Source organism: Lottia gigantea (genome assembly GCF_000327385.1).
Source record: "Lottia gigantea unplaced genomic scaffold LOTGIsca_88, whole genome shotgun sequence".
NCBI lineage: Eukaryota > Metazoa > Mollusca > Gastropoda > Lottiidae > Lottia > Lottia gigantea.
Window position 1 is genome coordinate 345309 of NW_008710892.1, and position 27964 is coordinate 373272.

Genomic DNA, 27964 nt, shown 5'->3' on the forward strand with positions numbered 1-27964 from the left:
TAAAAAAGTAAAGTTCTAGATCATAATTTGGAAATTCAAACTTCTGATTTAGAGTAAAGACCAATTGTGCTGACACAATGAACAGAAAATATGGATTTTTCAACAGTTTAATGTAAATAATGATAAATTTAGATACAAAAATATAACATCTTCTATTATGCCTTAGAAAATCTCAAAATCTGTTAGGTTATGATTTCTTTTCCAAAAGTTATGGTAGAAAGAAAATTTTATTGATATTTGGGACTAATATATGAACACAATATTGAGGCAAGTCCAAATCTTGCTGACTCTCAACGCCCTGATAGACAAAAGAGAAATACAAGGCCTATTACACTGGGATCTTCTGAAATGTGGATGGCAAAAGCCAGATAAGAGTCAGCAAGTTTTGGACTTGACAAGGATCAGTTTGGATGGAGGCAGAGAAGTCTTACTCTTCTTCTTCATCAGCCCCGACACCAGTCTTATCTACAGCGAACGGTGTATCCAATTCGATGGCGCCACTTTCAGAAATAACGACATCTTCGATTGGTCTATCAGTGGAATCGGTTGGCATTTGTTCAATATGTTTGACGATATCCATCCCTTCTAAAACCTTGCCAAATACAACATGTCTGCCATCTAACCAGGGACATTTTACGGTCGTCACGAAAAATTGAGATTCATTTGCATCCTGACCTGGAATAGACAGCAAATTGATAAACATACATAAGAATATTAACTATGTAGACTCTCTGAATGGGATCTGGAGTTGATAAACCAAGTCTCAGAGTGGCATCATTTGTTCAGGTGTAAGTATACCCTGTCTCCCCAGCGACACACAACACATGATTAAACTTGGGCTTCATGCAATTATATTGAAATTAGTCTGAATTTGAAAGTATTTCATCAATCCCATTGGCAAGGTGTTGGGTGCAGTCAGGTGCAGAAAAACGAGGATAAAAGGGTCTAGATCTGCATTTTAATCAAGATATATTATGGAGTTACATGCAGGGAGAGTTGTGTAAGAGGAAAATGTGGGAGGGGCTATTGAAAGGAGATTGGGTCGTTAGGAATAAATATATACTAACTTTTAAACATTGTAGAATGACATTCCATGTTAGTTGATTAGATAAGGTAAGCTAGTTTAACATGCATGTGCATCGGGATCTGGTAAATACAGACATGCATGTGCGCACAAGAATTGCATTTGCAACGTCTTGATAAAGTTGAAATCCGAGTAAAAACAATGTTTAGTTTACAACAGTGGTTTCATAATTTCATAAGCAAGACTAAAAATAATGTGTCAGTCTTCTATTTGACACCCCTCAATTCTTCATTAAACTCTTCCAAACATACATACATTCAATGTAATAAAACACAGCAAAGAAGAGTTCATCTAAAAACAAGGGGTTATTTTCTTTAGTCTTCAACTGCTGTCATAATCTATCAGGTTTATATTTAGGATAATAAAATCAGAAACAAAAGCTACAAAAAAAATTCACATATATTCTAGCTTATTTAGATATTTATTCTTCATATATATATAGCTTAATTCTTGATGACAACAAGCAACAGATGGATGAATTGTTTCAGCATGAATGATGTGTAAATAATGTTTATGAAAATCATATCAAATATAAATCTTATAAAAACTGGCAAGATATAACAAGAGTTGCATAGAGTGAGAAAACCTCTTTAAAATTTACATTTAAAAGAAATATCTTAACTAAACAATCTGAAGAGTTCTGATTGGTCATAGTGTTTGCTATATTTATAAGAACCAATATTTATTTTCTATGTATAATATCACATGGATTCAGGAACAAGAAAATACTGATGTAAATCTGTCTCCTTAATCAACATGTATACATCACCTGGGTAACTGTATCTTAACATATGATTGGTTTAAAATATAATTGTATCAACCAATCAGAGTTCTTGAATAGTAGTAAAGCAAGCGATTCCCCGCGAGACGATGCCCAATAAATGCCAATATAAATGCTAATCATTAAGTTTATCAAACATAGTAAAGATATGGAGATGATAAACATAAACACAAGCAGTTCAGTTGTTATAGGTGGTTTAAGAAATACTGAACACAATAAAAGTTTGGCTTTATAGTTTATCTTGAACACATAATACTGTCTTCATTAGCCCACATGGTGCAGCAAAGTAGGACGTAAAACTCTATTCATTTCATTTGAACACAAAAAAGGTCTGACTTGTATAGTTATAATTATCATCTAAAAATAGCGTGGACTGCTTGTGTTTATGTTTTGAATCGTACCCAGACGGACATGAACATTTTTATTTTATTACAATTAAGTAACTCTAGAGTATTACAGTGGTTAAGGTATAGTAACAGCGAACGGGGCAGTGACGGGAAGTGTGCCTGATTGGACAATAACCACGTCTTGAACTGGACGATCATGTAAGGTTCTTGTAGCCTCAATCAGCTGTACAACATTCATTCCTTCGAGAACTTTACCGAACACAACGTGATGTCCGTTTAGCCAGGGTGTGGCGATAGTGGTGATAAAAAACTGAGAGCCGTTCGTATCTTTACCTACAAAACATAAAATATCAGAAAATGTAAATTTAAAGGTTTATTCGTCCACTTTTGGCAATTATTGCAGAATCAGGATGTACATATGCTAATTTATGTGCATAATGCATAGGTTTTTACCCAATAAAGGGCACATACACATGTATCTTGCATAACTTGTTAGTGAGTAAACTTGTAGAACATGAGGTCATGGGGTCACGGGTTCATATTTCAATGATTTGACAAAATCTGAGAAGCGTTAGTGACAGACGGAAGCCGGTTGAAATATCTGAAGCAGCATCGTGATCTGGACTTGCCTTCAGGCTATCACATTAAGCGACTAGGCCAGGTAGGTGCCACTGAAATGCTAGGTGTATCACAGGCAGGTCTTTCCCTATTAACAGTAGTTTTACATTTGAGAGTGGGGGGTAAAGCCAGACCTATTTTCTAAAGATGTTTAGCTATAGTGGACTGCATTTTCCATGAGGAACAGAATCAAAGTAGGCTTTGGAATTCAACGAAGGATATTTATCAATCCTACCTGCATTAGCCATACTCAACCAGCCTGCTCCGTAATGTTCCAACTGGAAATTTTCATCTGCAAACTTAGCTCCATAAATACTCTTTCCACCAGTACCATCGCCTTTAGTGAAATCACCTCCTGTAATCATCAAACATTGGATTGTCAGTAAGTCAGACAGACACACCATGGAACCATACAAAGTCTGCGTCTGCATCATAGGTTTACAGAAAAATAAGAGATCTAATTCATTTCAGCGCTTAAAATTAAAACCTATATCAAGTTTCCACCATGTAACGACATTCCTTTTATACCTTGACTTCAATAGCAACTATTCTTTCATCGCGGAATTCAGCGAATTGATTGGATTGTATGCCAGCTAATACAGCCAATCAGAGCCTTCAACAGAAAGACTGTAGACATTATGTCTTATTGTTTACAGCCTTTCTGTCAACGACTCTAATAGACTGTATATAGTGGCTATTGCAGTGAAGGTATAAGATGAAGTTTGTAAGCTTGACTTTGTGAAGATGTGCCGTGGGGGAATATATCACTGTGTAGATACTGGAGTTAAAAAAATAAAGGTTTTGTATGATAGCCTATCAGTAGCCTACATTGATAAAAATATGGTCAAACAACAAATTAATAATGCAGGTATCTACCTTGAATCATGAATTTTGGAATAACTCTATGGAATTTGCTGCCAGTGTACCCATAACCATTCTGTCCTGTACACAGCTGGTAGAAATTCTCCGTTGTCCTAGGAACAACATTTCCGAACAACCCCATGACAATTCTTCCGATTGGTTCATTTCCAATTTTAATATCAAAATACACCTTCTTAGTTACCAATAACTCTCCCTACAAATATTGATACCGGTACAATTTTTAAGTTAGTTCAAAGGAGTAATAAAGTTATTGGAGCCATTAATAAAATTGGGGTGTGCTTAGAGAGAATTTTTATATAGTTCAGGTATGAATATGAATGAATCAATGGGGACTAATTTATTGTGATCTGGAACAAGCAGTGTATTTGTATTCAGTTGTAATAAAGTTTGCAAGCATCAACCATAGGACTAGTTTTCTTCATGAAGACAAACTCTCTAGGATGCTATTTTAACCTCACGCCCACAGACTTGTAACTAGTGGTCCTTAAAATTCTCAAATTGAAGCTGAAATTGGTCTCTACCAGCTATTGCCCTTTATGCAAATGGTGCTGCCCCCCTCGACACATTAGGCTGGTTACGGGCTTGCACACAGAACTGCAAAAGTTAATTTACCATATCATACAATACTTTTAAAAAATTGGCATATAAAAATGGTTTAGAGATCAGCTACCTTTTAAAAGTGGTTAACATAATGTAGTGGCAATTAAGAAATATTGCCTTTTTCAGATTTTCTAATAAGCCTCCACTTTAAAAATTTTGCCTCCCCCCACCCCTAGGCCTACTTATTTTAAAGAATACGTGTCTAGATTCTTCATGATAGAGATATCAAAATGGTTTAGGCCTACAAAAGCCCCCTCACAACTATTTCTTTGCCTTCTGTTACACACTATTAGCCTCAAAAAGAGTAAATGTAAACGTAACAAAATATCATGTATCGCCCCTTTAACCATGGGTCACGTGACACGGTTTATTGAATGAAAGAGGATAGGCTACTTGAAACTTTTTATTATTTTGTGTCAAAAAGTATGAATTATCAACCAAAAAGATGAATGAATGAATTGAGAGACAAACCTGAGAAAAGCCGAATAAAGCCAAAAGGCACAATGGTAACACCAAACTGTTCATTTTGTCAGTCGAATTTCTTCTCCTGCTCTGTCGTCTGCCACGCTGAAGAAAAATGGCTGCCGAATGTTTTATATTTAAACTCAAGATAAGTCACACTGTACTGTTTGAAGTCGGATTGAATTTCAGTCATAAAGTTTAAAGTCGAGGATTAAAAGTATCGAATGTCGGTTCACGATAGCAGTGCTGAGATATCTTGACTAGGGCGGCATGTGATAACGATTTATTGCCAATCAATTTATGTATGTTATATTTTAATTTCAACACAATAGCCTATAAAGACCTACTGCATGTTCTATTTTCTTATAGAAACTGAGCAGTCTGAAATGTATTATATTTTAAGAGAGGTTCAGGTAGAGAAGAAGTTCAAAGCATCACCCCTTTCTTAGTCAACTTGAGCTAATCTCTCAGGAAATTGTGAGTAAACCTCAAGAGACACCCACATCAGGGTAGAGGAGGTGTCAAAAGATAAGAAACTGTGAATTAGAGTAGCCTAGTAAGCTGAAAGGGGGAGGGGGACAAACACATCTACTCCTGCTCTTCACCCTTTCTGTCCTTTTGCAGTTTAAATTGTCTTAGTTCCATAAGATCTGCTTTCCTGTAGTGTTTTGTGCCTTGAATCTAAACTGAACTGCAAATAGATGGCTGTAAAATGTCATATTTAGGTGGGGCTTGAGTTATTTTGACAGCATTTAATGTCAGAACATAAACATGACTAAAATCTTTATGTTCATGTAGGCCCTTCAACCACATTTTGTTAAAATTAATGGCCATGTGTGCAGTTTATTTTTGTCTTTATCAACTAGAGGTCTCTTAGTAAATGCAGAAATGGCTTTCTCTGCAGACAGCTGACTTCTGTCATTTATTTCAATCTTAATGAATTTTGGTAAAATGAAAAATGAAGTTTTATGGCGTTTTTTTCTGCACCTAATGGGCTAATGAAGAGGGCAATGCCATGCAGTGTGCAATTAGGGAAAATTTTCAAGAAAGCTTGATATTGTGAAGGTGATATATTAGATGAATTTCACAGAAACTTGACATTGTGAAGATGTAGTACAGTAGACCAGATGCCAAGACCAGTACCTATGTATCCACTAAATCTATGTGTATTGCATTTAAATCCTGCATTGTACATCATATCTCCTCTATTTTAGACCTTGAGACAGTGTGTGGTACCCTTGAGTGTAGAGTGACAAATATTAGTCCAGAATCTGCCAGCAAACAAATTGTTGATTTTTGGTCTAAGAATGACAAGAACTGGGTCAGGTTTTCAATATTTGTGTAGGTCCAGTTGTTTATAAGTAAACAAACGTATTTGAGAACTGGACCGAAGACATCTTCCTGTCTCAATTTGACATACCGGTAAACAAAACTGCGTTATCAGCAAATTTTTAAACATAGGATTGAGTCACTGAACTGAGCAATATTGATGTACATCTCTCAAGTTTACAACTTTAGTTTCTTGGTCTTCTTGCTCACAAAATTTTATCAACAATTTTGTGGTAAGTCTGGTATTTCCTTATGTCAAATTTCATACTTATGACAAATTCTTATCCCCATATTCTGTCTGAACTTCTGAGAATTGGGTTAACTGAAAAATCTAATATCTGTAGCAAGATGTCCCCAAAGTTTAGGCCTTCACACTTAAGGATAATAAACTAAAAACAAATTTAATTTTCAGATTTTTATTTACACGTTTTAACACTGATGATGTCATAAAATGGCGTCGAATGATTTGACAACAAGAAAATAAAATCTGATGAAAACACTAACATAACAATATAACTTCTAAAAATTATAGAAATACGCAAATTTAGAAAGATAGATAGGAAGGAAGGAAGGAAAGAGAAGATGCCATAACAATTTGAAAATTGAGGGAGAGTCTGTGAATCATTTCTTAGCTATAGTTATAGAATATAATTGGGGAAAATTTAAGTTTAACGACTAGACCATGGAAACGGGATAAATTATGAGTCCTACTTATGAAATGTTTATTAGGGAAGATATTAGGGCGCATAAGGTTTCATTCAAAACATAAACACAAACAATCCACATTGTTTTAAATATTTTAAAAGAAAATTAAACAGACCCAAATAAAGTGGATTGCTTTCTGTTCGTAACTTGAATATGATGAGACCTACAAAGATATCCAATTATGCAAATTAGATATTTAGATACAAATACGTATAACAATCCACTATTGTTTTAAGGTTGTTAAACTTGTAATGACCACAATGATCTGACTCAATAAGTTTCCTTTACTTTTTCTTCGAAATAAACTTAACTGCTTGTGTTTAAATTTTGAATTTTATCAGATGAACAGAAATATCATTACTGACTATTTTCAAATTGGCTGTGTGATAACTTAAACAACAAAAATACCTAAACAATAAGATAAATTCATTAAAATGTGGAAAATATCAAAATTTTACTACAACATAAACTTTACTAAAAATCCAAAAAATCTAAATTAAAGTTATCAAAGACAAAACTCATCTCATGCTGTTGACGTGTGTTTCAGATATAAAATCCTCATCAGGACAGCTCGTATTCATAAACTTAAATTTAAAGAAATGCTGTATTTTTAATGGCCCTTAGCTTGCAATCACAGCTCAAGCAGTCTGAATGAATAGTTAATGTCTATAACTTGCCAATAGTACATTATTATGACATCTTTTTAAGCCTTAAGCTTGATAAATATCAGACTAACATCCACCAAACTTTACAAGTTATTCATTTAAATACCTTATTTGTTATTCATATATTTGTGTCAAGTTATAAATAAGCACTTTGATATAACAACGAATGTCAAAACTTATATATGATATACATATATTGTTTACAGCATCACTGATTGGAGTTTTACATCCTACTTTCCGAGAGATAATAGAATGAGAAATGAACATGATAAGTTGAGTTTTAGCACTTACTTTTTCTGGCCACGAAGAGAAGGAATAAAGCAAATTTTCAGGGTCTTCGTAGTTTTTCACAGAAAGTTAGGGAGAACAATGTGAAGGATGGTAGGACTATAGATGAGCAAGATATCTATGCCTATCTGGGACTGATTCAAGTCATAGACACAAGCAGTCCATTTTATTTGTAAGTAGTAAAAGTAGTAATGAACACAATACAATATGTCTGACTTGTACAGTTTCATTTACTATTCTTCCGAAAAATAAACTTGCACCGCCATGATGCGTGTTCTCTTTGGCTGCTAACGCTCTAGTTTTTTTTTTTTTTTTTTTAAAGCGTGAAGCCATATTGATTGTCAAGAATGATATTAAGTGACTTATTAGGGTAAGGTAGGGATGGCCATGTTTTTTAATGCCCATTTCGCGGTACGAATAGCCACAGCCAAAAAATAAAATAGATTGCTTGTGTTAATGTTTTGGTTCTTCCCAGATGGATACAATATATTAGCCGACTATTCAATATGAAGGTGATAATGAATATTGATAATGAAATGAATTATTCTGTACAGAAATCACTACAATTTATATACATATCTGATTTCTCGCTTTCTCTCACTCTTGCTGTACTAATCATAATCTCTTGAATTTAACGGATACGATTGTCTGAATTATTAGACCAATCAGCTGATAGTTGTACAAATTATAACAATGGCTTAAGAAATGTAAACATCTAAATTTATGTGTATATCTGAGTTATCTCCCTTTGACTGTTAAAGATACAAAGAAGAAAGGTTATAAAATCGTTTGGCGACAGATGTACTTGCGCTCGTGGTCTGAATGCTTAAAACTTAAGACAATATTTTCGTCAACTGTTTAATCCAATCAGATCTATGATAGAATCTAGATTATCCAGTTTGTAGAAACATTATCCAGTCATTGGCTGTTTATTGGTTGTAGAATTCGCATTGAATCTAGATTATCCAGTAGATAGAAACATTATCCAGTCACAAGATGCCGTTTAGCAGCAGAATTCCACAACTTTTATCAAGATTATCCAGTTTGTGTAGAATTTGAACCCATATTGAAAACTAGGATTAGAAACTTTATCCAGTCACAAAAGGTTGAATCACCAACAGAATTCCTGTATGAAAATTATCCAAAATGTGAATCGATGAAATTTTAGCATGAAACTAGCATCCAAAACCAATTAGCTAAAAAACACACTTAACACTCGCCAGATGAGGAACAAACAAAATGATGATAAAAACACAAAATTCCAAAAAACATCAAACGGGTAATAAATCAAATTCATCGCTAACGGTAACCATGGGTAGATGAAGTTCGTCAATCACTGGGGTGGCGTTATGATCACATAAACCTAAATCTTTCAGTTTACATTCCCAATCAAGTTTTTGAACAGCGTTTAACGACTCTGCTTCATGACGATGTCGATATAATAAAAATTTCTGAAAAAAACAAGAAAAATAGAGATTGACATTGGTGACAGGAAAACAAACATTAACTATCACATTGTTGCACAAAAACTGAAATCTCTAAAAATTTGTAAACCGCATTTACGCCATTTTTCACTGTATCATTAAAGCATTAGCCATCTCTTTCTTAATCCAACAGTTGAGGGATCTTTAACATGCTCTGTCTATAGTACACCAGACCTCCAATTTATTGTCCCACCTGAATTACCAGCGTTTTTTAGCAAGCAATAAATTTCTGAACACCTTATAAGGTAAACACCAATAGATACTTACTTTAATTTTTTCGTATTTATCTGAAACGTCTTGTAACCAGGATATAAATTGTCGTTTATTATACCTCGCTCTTACGTTCTTCTCGCATTCTTCAGGCTGCAAAAATACAGAAATAAGATAAGATACAAAACAAAAACAAAAACAAAATCAATCAGTTTGATGCAAGCCCTATTTTGACAAACTATTTTGATCACTGCCCTGCCCTGCCCTCTTAAAGACCAGTCAAAGAAAACATACCTGATCTAAATGTAAGAAATTATAAACTTCCTCTTCACGTAAAACAGTACAAGCACTTAATGGCGTTGATTGGTTCATATCCGCCCTGGCAGCTCGACCGTGTTCACGTAAAATTTCCTGTTCTGCAGACAATACCAATTTTTCCTGAAAGATTAAAGATTAGGATAAGTATGATATCTTAAGAGTTCGTGAGACAGCTTAGAGCAGAAGAAGAGCCATGAGAATAATTTTTAATAATGCTGACAAATCAAGACAAAGTTTATTTGGCAACAAAATAAGAGATGAAAACCTACCCTTTCTATTAAATGTTGGAGACGTAATTTATAACGTGCATTTTCCTGTTCTATAAAAAATTCTCTCATTGGATCTTCTACAGAATGTGGACATGATAACTGAAAAAAAAAAAAAACATCATATTTATATCACCCTGTTTTGAAAGCTGATACAGAAGTTTAAAAAAGTTTATAAATGTGCAGATATTAAAAGTACAACTTATTGTATTTGTACCTTTACACTGAGGTGATAAACCAGAAATTTGAGTTATGCTATGACAGGAACATAGAAAAAAGAATTAAAGGAGACAAACTGGTCGTAACGCAATTTGCTTCTTCAATTTTCTAATGTACTATTTATACAGAGTTTGAACTAAATCTTTGGAGTAAAAAACTTACCATAGGTACAGAAAGAGTGCTGGCAGTGTTTCCTTGTAAAACATACGTACAGTTAACCATCAGATAGTCCTTGTACCCAGCCGGTAACTTCGGTGTTACTGCTGTTAAATTCTTCCTTCGTGATGATATCTACAAGTTGAATACATATTTTAAATTCTATATTCAAACAACCAAGACTGACTTTGAACTATATATTCAACTAAGACTAAGTTATATTTTTATGTTATGTTCATAACCATTATTAACGTTGATTTTCTACAGAGCAGAAAAACAGTATCATTTCCTTTCATTAGCAGAAAGGTACAGAACAGTGGGATATCAAGTTTTTTATCATGTACTCAATCAATATCTAAAAGACAATCAGAGAATTAAAACCTCAGATATCTTAGCAATTTATACCCATATTGAACAACCAGAAATAAAGCTCAATTCTTTGTTTTCAATAATGCCCTCTTACCTGTCGTCGAATACTGAGGAACAGTTCAAAAGGGTTTGGAGGCATCTGATACCAGGATGCTGGGTTGGGAGGTAAAACAGGTTCTTGATTGGGAGGCGGTTCCACCGGTTCGGGTTTCGGCCGTAATTTACGTTTACGAGGATGGATGTGCGACGATTCCTCATTTTCTTCTGTTCTCTGATTGGATGAATTGCTGCCCGAATCTGCTGCGCTATCAATGTCTGAAAATAGAAACAGACATATTGATTCCTAGTAAGAGACAACATTTTACTTATCAAAAGGTTTTAAGTTCATAGTTTAAAGAAATTTATGAGGAAAACTACTGGCATATTTCCTTTAATTGGATCTTAACTTCTATTTCTATATTAGACATCTTGCTAATTGCCACCATGCTTTCATCAGAAGGCAATAGAAAATTTCAAACCAACCTCAATGAAATAGCAAGTCATAAAAAAACCCCTTTACTATAAAATATCTAAGACAAGAATCTTACTTGGTTTTTGACTAGCGTTTTTAGTCGAAGTTTTACTCGTTCTGTCGCCAGATTTTCCTGCCGGCTGCGTGTCTTTATTTTGTTCTTTCTGCAGCTGAGCTGTGTGTGACCTGAGTTGCCTAGTAACCCGTCTCTCCTCCTGCTGTGTTTCTTCTTTCACTTTCGCCGTATTTTCGACGTTCTCTGATTTTGTGGAGTCTCTCGAATCTATAACTTTATCACTAGTTGATTCATCTTTGTCTATCGTATCGCAATTTTCACCAGAAGAAGACACAGGGGGAGCACTCGAGGAATTGGATGGCCTCGAAGTCGGACTGTTAGTCTGTAACGATTCTACTGGAGCACTATTCGGATGTTCTGATTGGTCGCCCTGTGGTTTAAAAACATATGGCAACCCACCTTGTTTCTGCAACGTCACTTTTAACGACACTTTCTCTTTGTCTTTTGACGGAATTATTATTTTTAGGGGAGGAACTTTCGGAGAAGAGGGTCGACTATCGCTTCCGTCCAATTCTTCGTCTTGCCGAATAATTGAACTTTGAGAGTTATCTTCTGAATATAAAACACTATCTTCGTCTTTGGGTGGAGGAGTTATGTCCCATCTCGGTCGGCTATCCGTATCACTTTTTTCCATATTAGAATTATCACGAGGGGAATCTAAAAACGCTGATTTCTGGGAGTTTAATCCTGACCAACCAGAATTGATTGAAACTGTCACATGACTATTTGTATCGGTCACAGCGGAACTAGTCGTCTGACTAACACTAGAGGTCGTTACCTCTGAAGCAGTCGTTAACGGTTCACAATTACTTCTCTCTTGTGGAATGTGAGAGTAGTCCCAGAATTCCCTGTTACCACTCACGCCTGAGACAGGTTGAGAGCGTTCATCGTCGCCTTCGCTGAATTCATCGTAAACTTGAGGTGAAAAACTTTGTGTGCCAGTACCGAGTTCCGAAAAGGGTCGCTCTTTGATACTCAATGATGAATTTTTATCCCTGAACGATTCAAACACAGGGTTCGTAGATGAAAATGGTTTAGAATCCTCGTCTTTCCGCAACGACGACAAACGTCCGAATCCTGCATCGTATAAATCACTATCCACACTAGACACAGGACTACCCGTCGCGGAGATACTTTCCTTCTGATCGTTCGTATCCACAGTAACAACACGATAAGATTTAAACTGATCTTTAGATTTTTGTGGAATATCCATGTTCGATAAAGGATTTTGCTGTATTTTAAACACAAGTCTCGGTGAACCCGTTTTATTGTCTGGTGATTTGGGAATTAACGCTCGCCGACTGCTACCCACAATTCCACTGTTGTTATCTTTACCAAATCCCCGTAATGATAAATCTGAAATAGAGAATAAACTTTTTAGTATGAAATGAATAAGGTTCCATATAACAATTTATGCCTTAGATCTTGTCTATTGAAAATCCTATACAACTCCACAACTACTTTATGCTATTCAAGTTGAAGGTGATAAATATATATTTTTACTGTCGAACTATGCAAAATTTCTTGCTTTCTACATCACTCTACTAACTGACTGAACATTATTTTAACCAGTAAAAAAACATTAAAGTATAGTCGCAGACAAAGTTTTCAGGAATCTTAGTAGAAAGTAAAACTTAAAGATATATTACCATCAACGTGTTCAGAATCCAGCGGACGATCTTCATCTTTAAATGATGACGTACTTTCTGGTGACATCGGACTACGAACATCGTCGATACTAGAACTATCACTATTAGATATTGACATGTTTATCTCGCGACGTAATATCTGTTCTATCTCCGTCGACGCTGCCACATCTATCGGTGTTTTACCTTTAGAATTAGACTGATGTGGATTGGCTCCATGTTTTAACAGTAATATCACCAACTGAAGTGAAGAAATAAAATAATATAAACACAGTTGTAAGTGGTGAATATGAAATGAAAGTTGAGGAGAGGTTTGGGTACAAGAGCATGTCCCGACCCTCGCTTATGAACGAATGTATTGTTGTATTTTAATGATATTTCTCATTTTATTTCAATAACAGCCCCGATCAATGATATCTTGCCATATAACTCAAAAAATAGATTAGAATTTGAAGTAAAACAAACCTTATGATGTCCATTGACAGCAGCATCATGCAACGGAGTATCGTTATCCAAACCTTCTACTTTTACATCAGCTCCAGCTTTCACCAGTTGTTTAGCAACCTGTAACATTCCTGTATTACATGCTTCATGTAGTGGTGTCCAACCTGAAAACATACAATATATTAATATCGGGTAAGGCCATTTACTGTTAGAATTTTGATTTATGAAAACTTAGACCATGAATCCTTGAAAAACTGCTTCTAGACATTGATATTTCTTAGATTATCCATACCTATTTGCAGCTAGGAGATTATCCATACAGGAGATTATAACATCAAAGGAAAAGAAAAAATATCTTGTTCATATTCAAACACTTTTACAGCTGAGTTCAGAATTTTCCAGTAGGTAACTGAGAGAATGATAAAATCATTTTTATGCGGTTCACTTACCAGCATAATCTGTGACATTGACGTCTGCACCAGCTTTGATCAATCGTTTAGTCTCCTTGACATCACCACGTTTAGCAGCTCCGTGAAGCGATGTCTCGCCTCGGTCATTACGTTTGTTAACTTTCTTATCTATCGGAGTTCGTTTGGTGGTAGAAACAGGAGTGGTGGGAGAAGCTGGTTTAGGAGAAGAATCTGAAAGACAGAAATATATATTTTCAAGAGCTAGTCATACTGTTTCTAGGATTCAACAACACATCGGAATGAAACAGTCTGAATGATATCCACTCAGATTGTCTAAGCATTGCTACTGGACATCAGAACCATGATCTAGTCTATGACGATCAGTAACCACAGCTTAATCCACAAATAAAGGGGAGTAACTCTGTTGAGACTAAATACTTTGAGCTAATAAAGACCTAAAATTTGTAACTGAAATTATAAGAAAAGACCCCGTAATCAAAATAGTAGCCAAACAATGAACATTTGTTTTTGCACAGGTTTTGAGAGACGTGAAAAAAGTTTTGAGAAAATCTACCAGGTCGAAATTATAGCCTACAGTAATGACAACATTAAACAAGTTTCAAAGTAGTTTCTAAAATTTTCTGGCGATACTTACCTCCTTTGGTTTCGTCGTTCATTTTCATTAACATGGCTAATTGTTAACAGCTAATATAGATCAGCTTATATTGTGAGTGGGCTGCCTGAAAAACTGACACTTATTNTTAACTGTCTGGATCAGTTTTTACCGATGTTGTCCGTGCAAAGTATGATATTTCACAAGATTAACAATATTAGGAATATAAAAAATTAAATATACAAGGTGTTCCCCTAAATTTATAAAGACACTTATTTTTGATGTTTTTTCTTCATTTCATATCACCACACTGCAATCAATAGTACCGCAATAGATGTATTAATGAACTATTGGGCCCTACCCCAAATAAGGATGTTAAAAAACTATTTGGTTCCCCCACCCCTAACTCCCTTGAAAATGATTATGCAGTCCTACCCTAACCAATCAAGTTAAAAGTTCCCTTATCAAGAGCTATATACAATAGTTAATGGACTGTTGACAGGAGAAATATAGGTCAAGATGTGAAGATAAAATATCTAGGTCATAATAACAACATATTTTCAACTACAAGTCTAAGTTGAAACACAATCTTTTTCTAGATCTCACTAATAATAATTACTATGGCAGGTGTTGCTGGCTGAACAGAATTTACTCAGAACACCTGATACCACTTCGAGATGGAGTTTGTCAACAAGAAGTGCAGAGAATTCAAGAACTAGCTATATCTCAGGAGAGATATTAAAACACAATGCATATCTTTGTCTAATTTAATCTGATTGCCATTCAATTTCAAAAATTCACACTCAGAAAGAAAGGGATTTGAGATTTTGTCAGCCTGAAATTGATTGGTCGAAATCAAATCCCATGATGAGCTAGTTTTGCCCTGGCAGTGTCGGCTCTCACCCCCTAGAACCTAACCCTACTGCCTGTGCCAGTGCACAGAGTCAGCAATTTGTCCACTCCAACCCTAACTGAACAATATCACAAAGCCCAATAGATGACCGGTAGATTTAGTCTGTATCTGATGTTCGAGAACACAACAGGGGACACCCAGTTAAGACAAATTTCCCAAGTCTAATGATCTAATATATATTTATAGTGTAGGCTAAGTAGTTATAAGTGAGATTTTTAACAAGTTAATAAAATAGTTTCTTAATAGAATTAATATTTTTAATGACATTAAAATCGTGACTGTTTTCTACGTTTAAATATATCTCTTAATTAAAATAATGGAAGCTATTTCACGAAGTGTTGGAAATTATCACGATTCTCAAAATGGCTTAACTTTCTTTATTTAAATCTTAGTTTTTTGGGTTCCATTTTTTACTAAAATACTTAAAACACTTTTCACAGACACCTAGCCTGGTCTTTCAGTTCTATCTAGAACTCATTTCATGTATTTTGAATGATCCAGGATAACTATTGGAGTCATTTCAGGTCTACCTCATTGATTTTGTCATCTTCTGGATTGTGAATTGAATAATACATACATGTACATTTCTCTCATGTCTTGTACCTTCCTGAATTTATTCACCAATCTCCACTGACAGCCAATTTTCATTGTTAACCTAGTAGGGAGATCATCTTAGAGAAATTTATCATCCAGTGTCTTCCATGTCAGGTCATAGATTTCTCTAACAGTGTTAAATGTCAGTCCAAATCACAAAATCAATATCAAAATCCATACAATATACAATGTAAATATAATAGCTGATAAAGGTTGAAAGTTAACACTGATCGTCTCGAAAGCATTAGCCGAGGAATCAGACTTTCGGCACAAATTCATGGTCCTACTGTTCTTATTGAGTAACTGGGCAAGTTTTGTCTATCTTTTTGACTAAACTTTTCGTCCTACCTACTGTTTTTGATGTCCTTCTATCAAGTGATTATGTAAAGTAATAATGATAGCATTAAGAGCCAGCTGGTGTTTGTATTTGAGAGTACAGTTTACACTAGAGACAGGTCTATTCAGTTTACAGTTTAAACTAGAGTCAGGTCTGTTCAGTTTACAGTTTAAACTAGAGTCAGGTCTGTTCAGTTTACAGTTTAAACTAGAGGCAAGTATGTTCACTGAACAGTTTCGGAACAGAAATAGAAGATTAAGATTCTGAAACTTTGGCACTTTTACTTCAACTTGGTACTATATCAAAATAAGCAAAACATGGTATTTGTTTCAAGACTTAATTTGGGTTAAATTAAAATTAAGTAAAGAAATACATGTACACGAGCTGCAACTCGATTGATGATTAAATACAAAAAGACAGTCAAGTTATCTCTTACCAAATAATATTTACAGACATAGGATCAATGATATACATCTATATTGTAATATATCCTCATAAAACATTCAAGCAGTACAAGTTGGCAAAGTTAACAATGTAGACAGCAGACAAGATTGTGGGGAAACACTTTTAATATTTGAAAGAGTATTAAGTGGTATAAGCCACCCAAAATGACAATGAAGTACACAGGCACAGTAGATCAGACTGGGAATAGTGATATTTTAGAAATCATATTAGGCAGTACAAGAGAACTAATGAACTAATATGACAAGTCAACATTACGCACAGTAGACAATGCTGGGGGCAAATTAGAATTTAAGAAATCATTTAGCAGTACAAGCAAACTAATATCACAGTAATGTATGTGAGGCCAGTAGACAAGACTGGAGGAAGTTCAAAATTATAGGAAATTTGGTGAAAGCAGTACATGTCAACTATTATGAGAGTAGAAAAGACGAGTAGAGTAGACTAGATTATTGATGTTATATTGATTCTAACTGTTAAATACTTCTCTAGTTTCTATCAACCAGTCTACAACTTTCATCAATAATATTATCTTTATAATATATCTCTTGCCTTTATAATATATCTCTTATCTTTATAATATATCTCTTATCTTTATAATATATCTCTTACCTTTATAATATATCTCTTATCTTTATAATATATCTCTTGCCTTTATAATATATCTCTTATCTTTATAATATATATCTTACCTTTATAATATATCTCTTATCTTTCAAATATATCTCTTATCTTGATAATATATCCCTTATCTTTATAATATATCTCTTATATTTATAATATATCTCTTATCTTTATAATATATCTCTTATATTTATAATATATCTCTTATCTTTATAATATATCTCTTATCTTTATAATATATCTCTTATCTTTATAATATATCTCTTATCTTTATAATATATCTTACCTTTATAATATATCTCTTGTCATTATAATATATCTCTTATCTTTATAATATATCTCTTATCTTTATAATATATCCCTTATCTTTATAATATATCTCTTGCCTTTATAATATATCTCTTATCATTATAATATATCCCTTATCTTTATAATATATCTCTTATCATTTATAATATATCTCTCATATTTATAATATATCTCTTATCATTATAATATATCTCTTATCTTTATAATATATCTCTTATCTTTATAATATATCTCTTATCTTTATAATATATCTCTTATATTTATAATATATCTCTTATCTTTATAATATATCTCTTATCTTTATAATATATCTCTTGCCTTTATAATATATCTCTTATATTTATAATATATCTTTTATCTTTATAATATATCTCTTATCTTTATAATATATCTCTTATCTTTATAATATATCTCTTATCTTTATAATATATCTCTTGCCTTTATAATATATCTCTTATCTTTATAATATATCTCTTACCTTTATAATATATCTCTTGCCTTTATAATATATCTCTTATCTTTATAATATATCTCTTACCTTTATAATATATCTCTTATCTTTATAATATATCTCTTATCTTTATAATATATCCCTTATCTTTATAATATATCTCAGTCTGTAAACTGTAAGCCTTGCATAACAGAAAATCTTCTTACATTGTCCTTACAGTTTTGATAATGTAATTATTAATATATAACTTTTTCTTTCTTCAAAATTCAAAATCAAATTATAAGAAAAAACATCAAATTATCAACAAGTTTCAATAACATTGTTTATGTTGCAAAAATGAAGTCCTATGTGACTGAAAAATCTGAATGTTGAAGGTACTATTTCAAACTAGGTCTTCCGTAAAGCAAACAAGAGTAAAAAGGTGGCCTCCATGAATAAATTTAATGTGAAGAATTCCTATACTAACTTGTTACTAGTGCTTTAGAAAGAATATTACAACACCAGAGACTAATGCTTCTAATGGAAGAGAGTCTTAACTTTTATACTTCTTCTGAATTGGCACTTTCTTCAATGACTGTATTGTCTTCAAGTTGAAATCCTGTATGAATCCAATGTTAACTGGATTTCCAGTTGAAGTGAGTTGAAGAGTTGTTAAGACAGTTGAATCACAATGAAGATCAGTATTGATTTAGAGTAAAGTCAGTCAGTGACTAGTAATTAACTAATTAACAGTAATTAGTAGATGTCAGTACAACTGTTAATCAGTCAACTCATGTCATATATAACTCCTATCTAAACTGTTAATACTGTTATTATTGTACTAGACATTGATATTCCTAATCAGATCAACTCTCATTTCTATTCTCACTAAAACTTACTGTCAAACAAATCTGTTGCTTTAATTTGCTGCCAATCAAAACACTTCTTTTTTGTGGTTCATGAATTCAGATCATGAAATTCAAAATAAGTCATTGCATTAGAAAGTTGTGAATCATATTTACCAGACGGAGTTCTAAAAACCTTTTCATCTCTTGCTATATACAAACAAAGAACTCATGTTTTAAGATTTTAAAGTACCATTTAAAACATATTGAGAAATACGAGAGTTTATCAATGACATCATACATGCTTGTTCATGTGTCACATGATACACAAACTCTGTAACTGTCATAAGGGTGTTTGTCCTATCATGTCATACTCTTTCTATTAGTCTTAGTTGTTATATATTCTGATATGTTATATTCTCTCATTATTTCATCTGATGACGACACGTGTAAATTGTGTTGAATCACTACTTATATGTAGGACAAAGAAAAAACACACTTAATAATACTGGTGCCCTTTTTTAGGTATTAGTTTGTTTGTTTAATATTTTTACCAAAGAAGAATGTTTATTCTATAATATTGTCTTCTGTTTGTGATTTGTATTCCTCACTTCAAAATGTCGTTCAAGTTTTATATTACACTCAAATCAAGCATGAATTCTGAGAGTACTTCGTCTAAGAAAAGAATTTTCCTGGAATTATTCCTAATAATCAAAGGTCACTGTGATCTTCTATTTACAGTCCTGACATTTGGAATGATGTCATTATTACTTTGTGCTGTGAATATAATTAGTGACAAGTTCGTTAACTGTCTGACATGTCATTGTCTGTGTCTTATTAATTAAAAATGTTCTTGTCACATGAAATATTGATTAGAGATGAACCATGACAGAAATATTTATTTGTCAAAATCCCTAGCCATGTATTCCCTTAACGATTTTAGCAATGAGGTATCCTAGAAACAGTATAAGGTTTTATAAGAGATACTCTCTTGTAGAAGCACTGGCCTAGGTCACAAGTAGGGACTGTGGACTTCAGCATTGGAATACATCAAAACAGTGTTAGAGGATAAAACCTCTAAGCATTAAGTTCATGAATGTTTATTCAAAAATATGAAAACTTGTGCCTACTTTACAATTTGTTCTATATTATGTTTAATGAATATATAAAATTTTGGAGACTGAAGACTGGATCTGCTTGATCTGTTGGATCATTGTAAAATCATCTGACATATACACACAACTTACAGGATGAGACATGTTTAAAATATTAATTTCTCAAATCTTTCTTGATATTTAAGTTGCTGTTAGGAGTGAACATATACAGTGTTGATCTTGGTCATTTTTACTAACTATAAATCTACTCTTTTCAAAAGAGGTCATAAAATATCTATTTTAAACAAGTTGTAGTCATTTTAATGGTTGTTTAAGCTTGTATATGATTAATGGATGTTTGAAGTGTTTACCCTCAGAATTTTATCATTAAGGGCACAGAATACTTAAAGATTGAGTCCAAAATACTTGTATCTAATACCCCCAAAACAATTTTAAGCCTCCAAAATTATGTAACAACGGGCAAAGAGTTGAAATCAAGTCACAGAATGGTTCTAAAAAATAAAGCATGGCCACATCGATTAGCATCATTCCACTTTTTAGTCTGACATCTTTGATTTCTGTTCCCTTTAGTATTATTTGACAAAGGGCAAAGAGTTGAAATCAAGTCACAGAATGGTATTAAGTGTTTAAGGAAGGATTAACACACCTTGTATTGATAATTTCTTTGTTAAAGTTGAAGAGTTGAACAAATCCAGTCATACCGTTCCAACAGATGTTCTGAGAAGTTCACCTTTTCTCTGTAGCTTTAACAAGGTTTTACAGAATAACATACATAAATATGTGTCAGGCCGTGAATAGCCAAGGTGTACAGTTTCCGCTGCAGTTTGGGATTATCAATCAAGTTACAGAACACAAGATTTGCTTCTACTATTCTATTTTCTACTATAATCTCACACCAGATATTTCTAACTTTAGTCTTTTACACAATGATAACTCTGGCAGAGCTGTAGACCTAGTCATATTAGATTGTGACCTATATGTACCTATAGAGTACAGTAATGTCAAACCTACTTAGTAAATTATACTGCTATACTAACAGTTTTAACAAACAGTAGAATTATTACTAGTAAAAACTAGTGAATATAAACTAAGTCTAAAAGTATTTTATCTATTTATGACAAGATTTGTAGGCTAGCGATGAAGCATTAAATAGTTGAGCCAACACCCTTGTCTTTCAAAAACTTCACAAACCTAATGTTTATTGACATTTTAACTCCAGAATTCCTATTAATCATTAAATCATAGAGATGTTTTGATATTCAATCAATATAAATCAGTAGAAATATCACAGTTCTCTAGAATTATACTGGTATATCTTTTATTTATAACAAAAGTACAATTACTTTCATAAAATCAATGTTTGGCTTTGGAGAATTCTTCTATAAAGTCATCATATTACAATGGAGAATAGCCGTCAAAATAAACTTCCTGATTGTCTAACATCCGAATGAATTGATAGTTTGGACTTACGAGGAGGGACAGCAACTTTCATACATTCAATTTTTGTCTTTGAAGGATTATTTTATAAAATTAACGTAATTCAACTGGGATATAGACATCTAAATAAACTTACTGAACGTATAATATTTTTATATACAGGTATTATCAATAGCAAAATATTATTGACATTTTTATCAATATCTTTCTAAAAATACAAATATAAAATGTCAAAATAGAAAGAAAAATTTTTCTACATATAACTAGGTTAATAGAATACAACAGAATGTTTTAGCCATAAACTCAGTTTAGAAGTACAATGTACTGTACTGTACTGTACTGTACAGTAAAATTCAATAAACTAGTAGTTCTAAAAAAATCAGAATGAAATAAAATATACAAGTTTTACGTTTTCCTGCACTTATTTAATTATGTCAAAGAATGAAGTAAATTAAAAAAAAAAAAAATTCTTTGTTATTCAACCCTGTGTTCATTGAAGCGCAAACCTTTTTTATTTACACAACAAAAACCCAACAATGAAGCAACCTCAATGCTATTAATAACCAAAACTTTACCACACAGTGAACTAAAAATCTACTAAAAACCATTTTCATGTATATAGTACAACACAAAAAACCATACAATAGAGAATAAAAGACCTAAACAATCCCCTATAGTACTAGGTTAGTCAGGTAGAAACAGGGTTTCTAAGGTTTCAATATGTTCTATGTTATATGAAATATTTTAATACAATAAGATTGCCCTGTGTATTATTGTAATGTTTATTTTTTATTGATCTGAAGTTAAGTGTCATACCTTTTAGGACTAAAGAAATGAATATAACTTCTATCTCTAACTACAGTGATTTTAAATATACTGGTACTAATATATATAAAGATCCCTCTACAGTGGACAATTTCTAATCATACTGTTGCCCATTTTGATATGTAAATCATCTAACCACTATATCCACGGCCAGGATGAGGGCCCCATGGGGTTAACTATATGAAGGCCAGTCCAGGATATCATTGCTTAGTTTACACTATATATATGTATACTGTTTATTTGACTGCTTTATTGATTTGACCTGTAGTTGAGTTAGGGTCAAAGTTAGGGTCAAACTAGAGTTAACTCTATAGTTATAATATAGAAGGCCTCTATTTTCAGAGAGATTAAAACTGGTGTCTCTGTTTTCCTAACTTACCAACTCAATGAAGTAAGATTTTGTAAAATAAAAATCTACTGTAAACCTAACTTGAACAGCGAAACTATATCTGATCAGATTAATACCCGTGTAATGTGCTATGAGGCAAATTTCCCAAACCACAAAATTTGAAAACTTCTTTTGACTCCCAATAGATCTAGTGTAATCCTAACTTGAATAACCTTCATAACTAGTGTAGAGTTGTGTGTGAATGTAACTTGAATAACCTTCATAACTAGTGTAGAGTTGTGTGTGAATATAACTTGAATAACCTTCATAACAAATAAGAATACTCTTACAGTGTGCAATGTGGCAAATTTCCTAAACCACAGCATTTGCCTATTTCTTTGCTACTCCCACATATCAAGGAAATCTAGTGTGTGAACCTAACTTGAATAACCTTCATAACTAGTGTAGTGTTATGTAAAATATAATCAACATCTGTTTCTCTGTATTGTTTACAATGAACCAGTATAATTTATTTTAGTATACACCAGGTTATTCTCCAGTATGAAGAAATTGACATGAACGTTCGTTTAACTATGTTGATTTTAAACCGTCAGACATCAAATGCGTGCCAAATCTGTAGAACAAGATCTGCCAACATCTGAAAAACATCTTTCATCCCACACTTTTAGTTAGTACAGAGATACCAGAATTACAGACTTAAAATAGTGAAATAAAGTATGGGCCTTACTTGTTTTAAATACTTTATCTTTTGTTTGTAAAATAATCTGATTTGTCAAACTAATTAAAGTTTTAACTCTGCCTTTTAGACTATGATAAAAATATTTCAAAATATGTCTAGTGTAAATCAGTCCATACTGCTCTTCAACCATAACGAACAAATAATCCAGTACCATATGGACTGAAAGAGGTCATTGACATGTTTCCATTTCAATTCTGACCTTAGTCCAAGTGTATTCACCTACAAGTTCAACTAAAATACAGGTCTATCAGTATATCCCCTTTTATCAGTTGGTTAAACAGATATTTTGAAGACTATGTCCTATAAATTTCTATCCTATTCTATTTAAGAGATATTTAGACAGAGTCATTCCCTTGAACAGACAAATATATAGCTATATCACTTTAAGACAGGATTTGTGATAAATGTTAAACATCTTCAATAAGAGTTATTTTCTGTGAATTCCAGCCTGGAGTCTGTTTTATTTCTAACCTATCTTGTGAAATAAACCAGTTGTTATTGTATTTGTCAAGACGTGTCTGGCTATGTGTTATTATCTACTGGTAAGGTCATGAGAAAATCATTCTGATCTAAGTATTTCTTGGTAAAATATCAGCCATTCCTGAAGACACAGTCCACTCTTAAGCTGATTTGTCCACTCAGTATCCCTTTCAGAGAGTCCACAAAACTAATATGTTGCTATCTAGGTTTGTCAACTCAGCATCCCTTTCAGAGAGTCCACATAGCTTGTTTCTTTTAATTAAGGTTTGTAAACAAAGTGTAAATTATAGCTGATAGCAGTTATTTTGGATTTGTCAACTCAGCATCCCTTTCAGAGTCCATATAGCTAATAACTGATAAATCTACTCTTCCCTCTCTACATTCTACTCATGTCCCCAACAGATCACTACTCTAAAAGATCTAAAAGGCCATGTGGTATCTTTAAACTAGTGTATAGTATATGAGTCATGTATTAATATAGAAACATACCAACTGGGTACTGAGTGTAATATTGACTGTGTTATATTATATTATACTCATCAATAATACCAGTTTTTATATTCTACCTATTAATATAGTATTTTTATACATTACACTTTATAATAAATAAAAAAATGGGTTTATGCATACTTAATATATAGATATATTGCACTGAAAACAGAACTATCTGTTTTTCTGTTACAAGAATTACAACTCAATTTCAGGATGATCCTAAATACTAGCTTATCCTTGGTCTAGCCTCTTGACATTGACCTTTCCCAGTACCTTTTTATCAGTACATTTACAGCTGGGTCAAGTGGATTCATAATTTAAGTCTTTTGAGAATTAAACATGTCAATAAATATAGATCTATTACATAGAAAAACTGAATGAAATAACCATTTTCTACAAGAATAACAACTCAATTTTATGAGGATCCTGTCTATTATCAACAACAATACATCTACATAGAAAATAATATGACAAAATACATATCAAAGCTTGAGTTTGTGGTCTGGTGGGAGGGGGAGCATATTAGTGAGTGAATTTTTCTGAAATTAAATGACGCCCTCATCTTTTATTTCAGTTTCCAACTTTCTTTCTTCTAACAGATCTTTAAAAAGTGAAATTATGAAACCAAGCTGACATATTGGATTTCTTCAAGGACATAAATCGTAAAATCGAAGTCACACGGTAATATGACAGCTGTTTAAACACTGCACTCACAGACATCTTTCATTTCAATTTCAAATCTTACGTTAGTTGATGAAATATCTAATGACCTTTGGCAGGTATATAGTACAACATTTAAATTACATTGTATGACAATAAGGTCGAAAAGTCCTTCAGTTATATGTCTATTCTGTTACAATTCTGAATACCACAATGAGGCATGGATTGTTTACCAAGGCCAGTGCTTCCAAAAGTCAGCCATGTGTTGACCTTAAACTCATTCCTCTTTGAAATGTTCTTATTCTCCTTCAATCTAGATGAATCCAGCTGTATATGGGTTCTTATATAATCAGGAAAGATCAATGCCAAGAGGTTTGGCCAAGGACCAGCTGGTAGAAAGTATCCTTAACATTGAAGCTAAGCTGTTATCCATGTAAAATATAGTTGTTTCTTTCTTCAAACCAAGACTCTAAAATAATATTGTTGACTTATGTTTTAAAATTCTCTAAGTTGTCGTTTACATTGTCATGATTTGAGTTTATTTTCAGTTCTGCTGACATTTTACTTCTGTTATAATTTATTAAGTAAGTAAATTTATGGAATGTGAATCAGCCATAGAAAGTAGGTCATGTTGTTTACATTTCAATCAAACATGGTGGATGGCAAATAAACTCAGGCTGGTGGAAGACAACACCCACAACTTGAAGTGTGAAGAGACGAGTTTTAGGTTTCTGTGCTGTATATGACACTAGGATTATCAATCCAGTAGAATATAAAATGTGAACAGGGCATCTAGAAAATGCCTAGGTGTGTGGGTGGGGCAAAAATGATGTGTCTCTCTGAGGGAAAGCTCATAGAAGAAATTCATAAACCCATTGATTGACCTTTTACAGGGCTGAGGGAGGGGCCACCCCGTAACTACCCCACAGGATGTGAATATGCAAGAAATGTGTGCAGGTACAATACAGTTCTATTATGTCATTAATCCTGTAGCATACATTCTGACTGTTCCCAGATATTTCTTAAATAAATTATTATTCTTCAAACAAAGCATTCACTCTTGTTTTCAACTCACATTTTAACAATGGAATGCCAAGAATAACTTAATGTTACAGGAAATTTCAAATCTATTTTAGTCAATTTGATTCCAAATGAAGAATTTTCTCAACTCAACTTATTTGATAACTGATTGTTGTTTTTGTTGAATAACAATCTATTTCAATCCCAAGGAACTCAAAACTGGAGCAACATGTCTTAATCAACAACAATTTCCATATTTCTAAACTGAATTGTTTAGTACATGCAGCATAGATCTAAGTGAGAGGCTACTATGCCTGGGGTAATAATTGTAATCGGTAGATATAGTATTCTGCAGCTCTTTCAAAACATGACAAATATATATCTTAAATAGACTCTGTCCTCAGCAAAAACAGTAGTCATCTCAAGTTAAAATGATAAAGGGATTGTAAAGAGGCTTTCTTAACATTTAATGTATATTTGATGTCTGTGGTTGTTGTAATTCTGTAAAACTCTGAATAGAATTGTAACTGCAGTGAGTATTAATGGAATGGTAGAATGTGTCTGTAGGGTTACGAGATATTTATAGAAGTAATATGATAACAACAAACTAGCTGACGTCAATAACATGACATAAATAACGTCCAGTTAATATCTACTTTCGCTTTCTGTTATACTGAGTATATCACAGTTCAATAACATTTACATCAAATAACAACCTTATTGTTTATCATACATTTTACTCAAATAAAAACATTTTATCATCAAAATATCACAGTTTTCAATAAACTTTATCAAAAGTAGACAACCAACATGGACCCGTTTGAAAATCATAACTGCACTGTATATATATAATAACTACCTTATTGTTTATCATATATTATACAGAGACAAAAACATTTTATCATTAAACTTTCACAGTTTTAAAAAGCTTCCTCAATGTAAATATGAAAAAAACAAAGAGCATTAACCTATTTCATTTCATAATTCAATAACAACAAATCATAGATCTGTTTATTTATAGTTATTAAACTAGTTAATGATCAGACAAAGTAAGCCAGGAAAGGCATAATATTCAGTTTGAAGATAAAAAAAATCTGCAAAATTTTGGCTTTGCATGTTGCCCTGTCAATCCCAATTTACAATCAATGTATATTTTGACCTCAATTTTAGGAAAAACCCAGAACAGGGTCATTAAGATTTCGTAATCTGTCAATAAAGACTTGAATGAAAAAAAGAATCAAATTTTTACAAGGATAACATCTCCTGTCTACCAGCTGTTCCTTGGCCAAACCTATTGACACTGATCTTTCCCAGATTATTCCTAAATGAAATTTGGTTAAAATAAGTTTTATTCATATCATAGTAGTGTTATATTGACTTGTACAGACCTGTAATTATTCAACTATCTGTCAGGAAAGGTGATTAATTGTGATCTACTAGGTATTATCAACTATATAACCAACAGATCAGTACAATGATAAATATCTCTTATTAGCTTACCTAACTTCACTTTCAAAATATTGTCTTACTAACAAGATAACCCTGCTATAAAATTCTACATTATATTTCAGTAATCTTGTGATATTTTTGTAGTTTTAGTTTTAAGTCAAATATATGTGTAATGTAAACAGTCAAGCGCTCTGAGAACTGTTCTAATTCTGGCAAACCTCGAGGAGGTGGTCTGGGTACAGTTCTGAGAACCGGCTTGATAAATAAGTGTAATGTAAGCGCTAACTGTTCTCAGAGCACTTTCCTGTGCATGCCCATTAAGCAATATTCAGTATGAAATGTCATTATTATTACGTGCTGATAACATGACTACAGGGAAGAGACACGCAGAATGTCTGATT

The 27964-nt window shown here is 32.9% G+C and overlaps 2 protein-coding genes across 2 annotated transcripts; both read right to left on the minus strand.

Annotated features, from left to right (window-relative positions):
- Positions 1-93: 93 nt before the first annotated feature.
- LOTGIDRAFT_222979 (hypothetical protein) lies at positions 94-4943 on the minus strand. Its single transcript, XM_009067980.1, has 4 exons — positions 4784-4943; positions 3707-3905; positions 3066-3185; positions 94-675 (listed from the first exon to the last, which is right to left on the minus strand). The coding sequence occupies exons 1-4, from the start codon at positions 4835-4837 to the stop codon at positions 428-430; spliced, it is 621 nt and encodes a 206-aa protein (XP_009066228.1). The 5' UTR covers positions 4838-4943; the 3' UTR covers positions 94-427.
- Positions 4944-9032: 4089 nt separating this feature from the next.
- LOTGIDRAFT_134039 (hypothetical protein) lies at positions 9033-10922 on the minus strand (the record flags this gene model as incomplete). Its single annotated transcript, XM_009067981.1, has 6 exons — positions 9033-9212; positions 9513-9608; positions 9750-9893; positions 10043-10141; positions 10430-10549; positions 10878-10922. 6 exons carry the CDS (start codon positions 10920-10922, stop codon positions 9033-9035), a joined length of 684 nt encoding a protein of 227 aa, XP_009066229.1.
- Positions 10923-27964: the final 17042 nt, after the last annotated feature.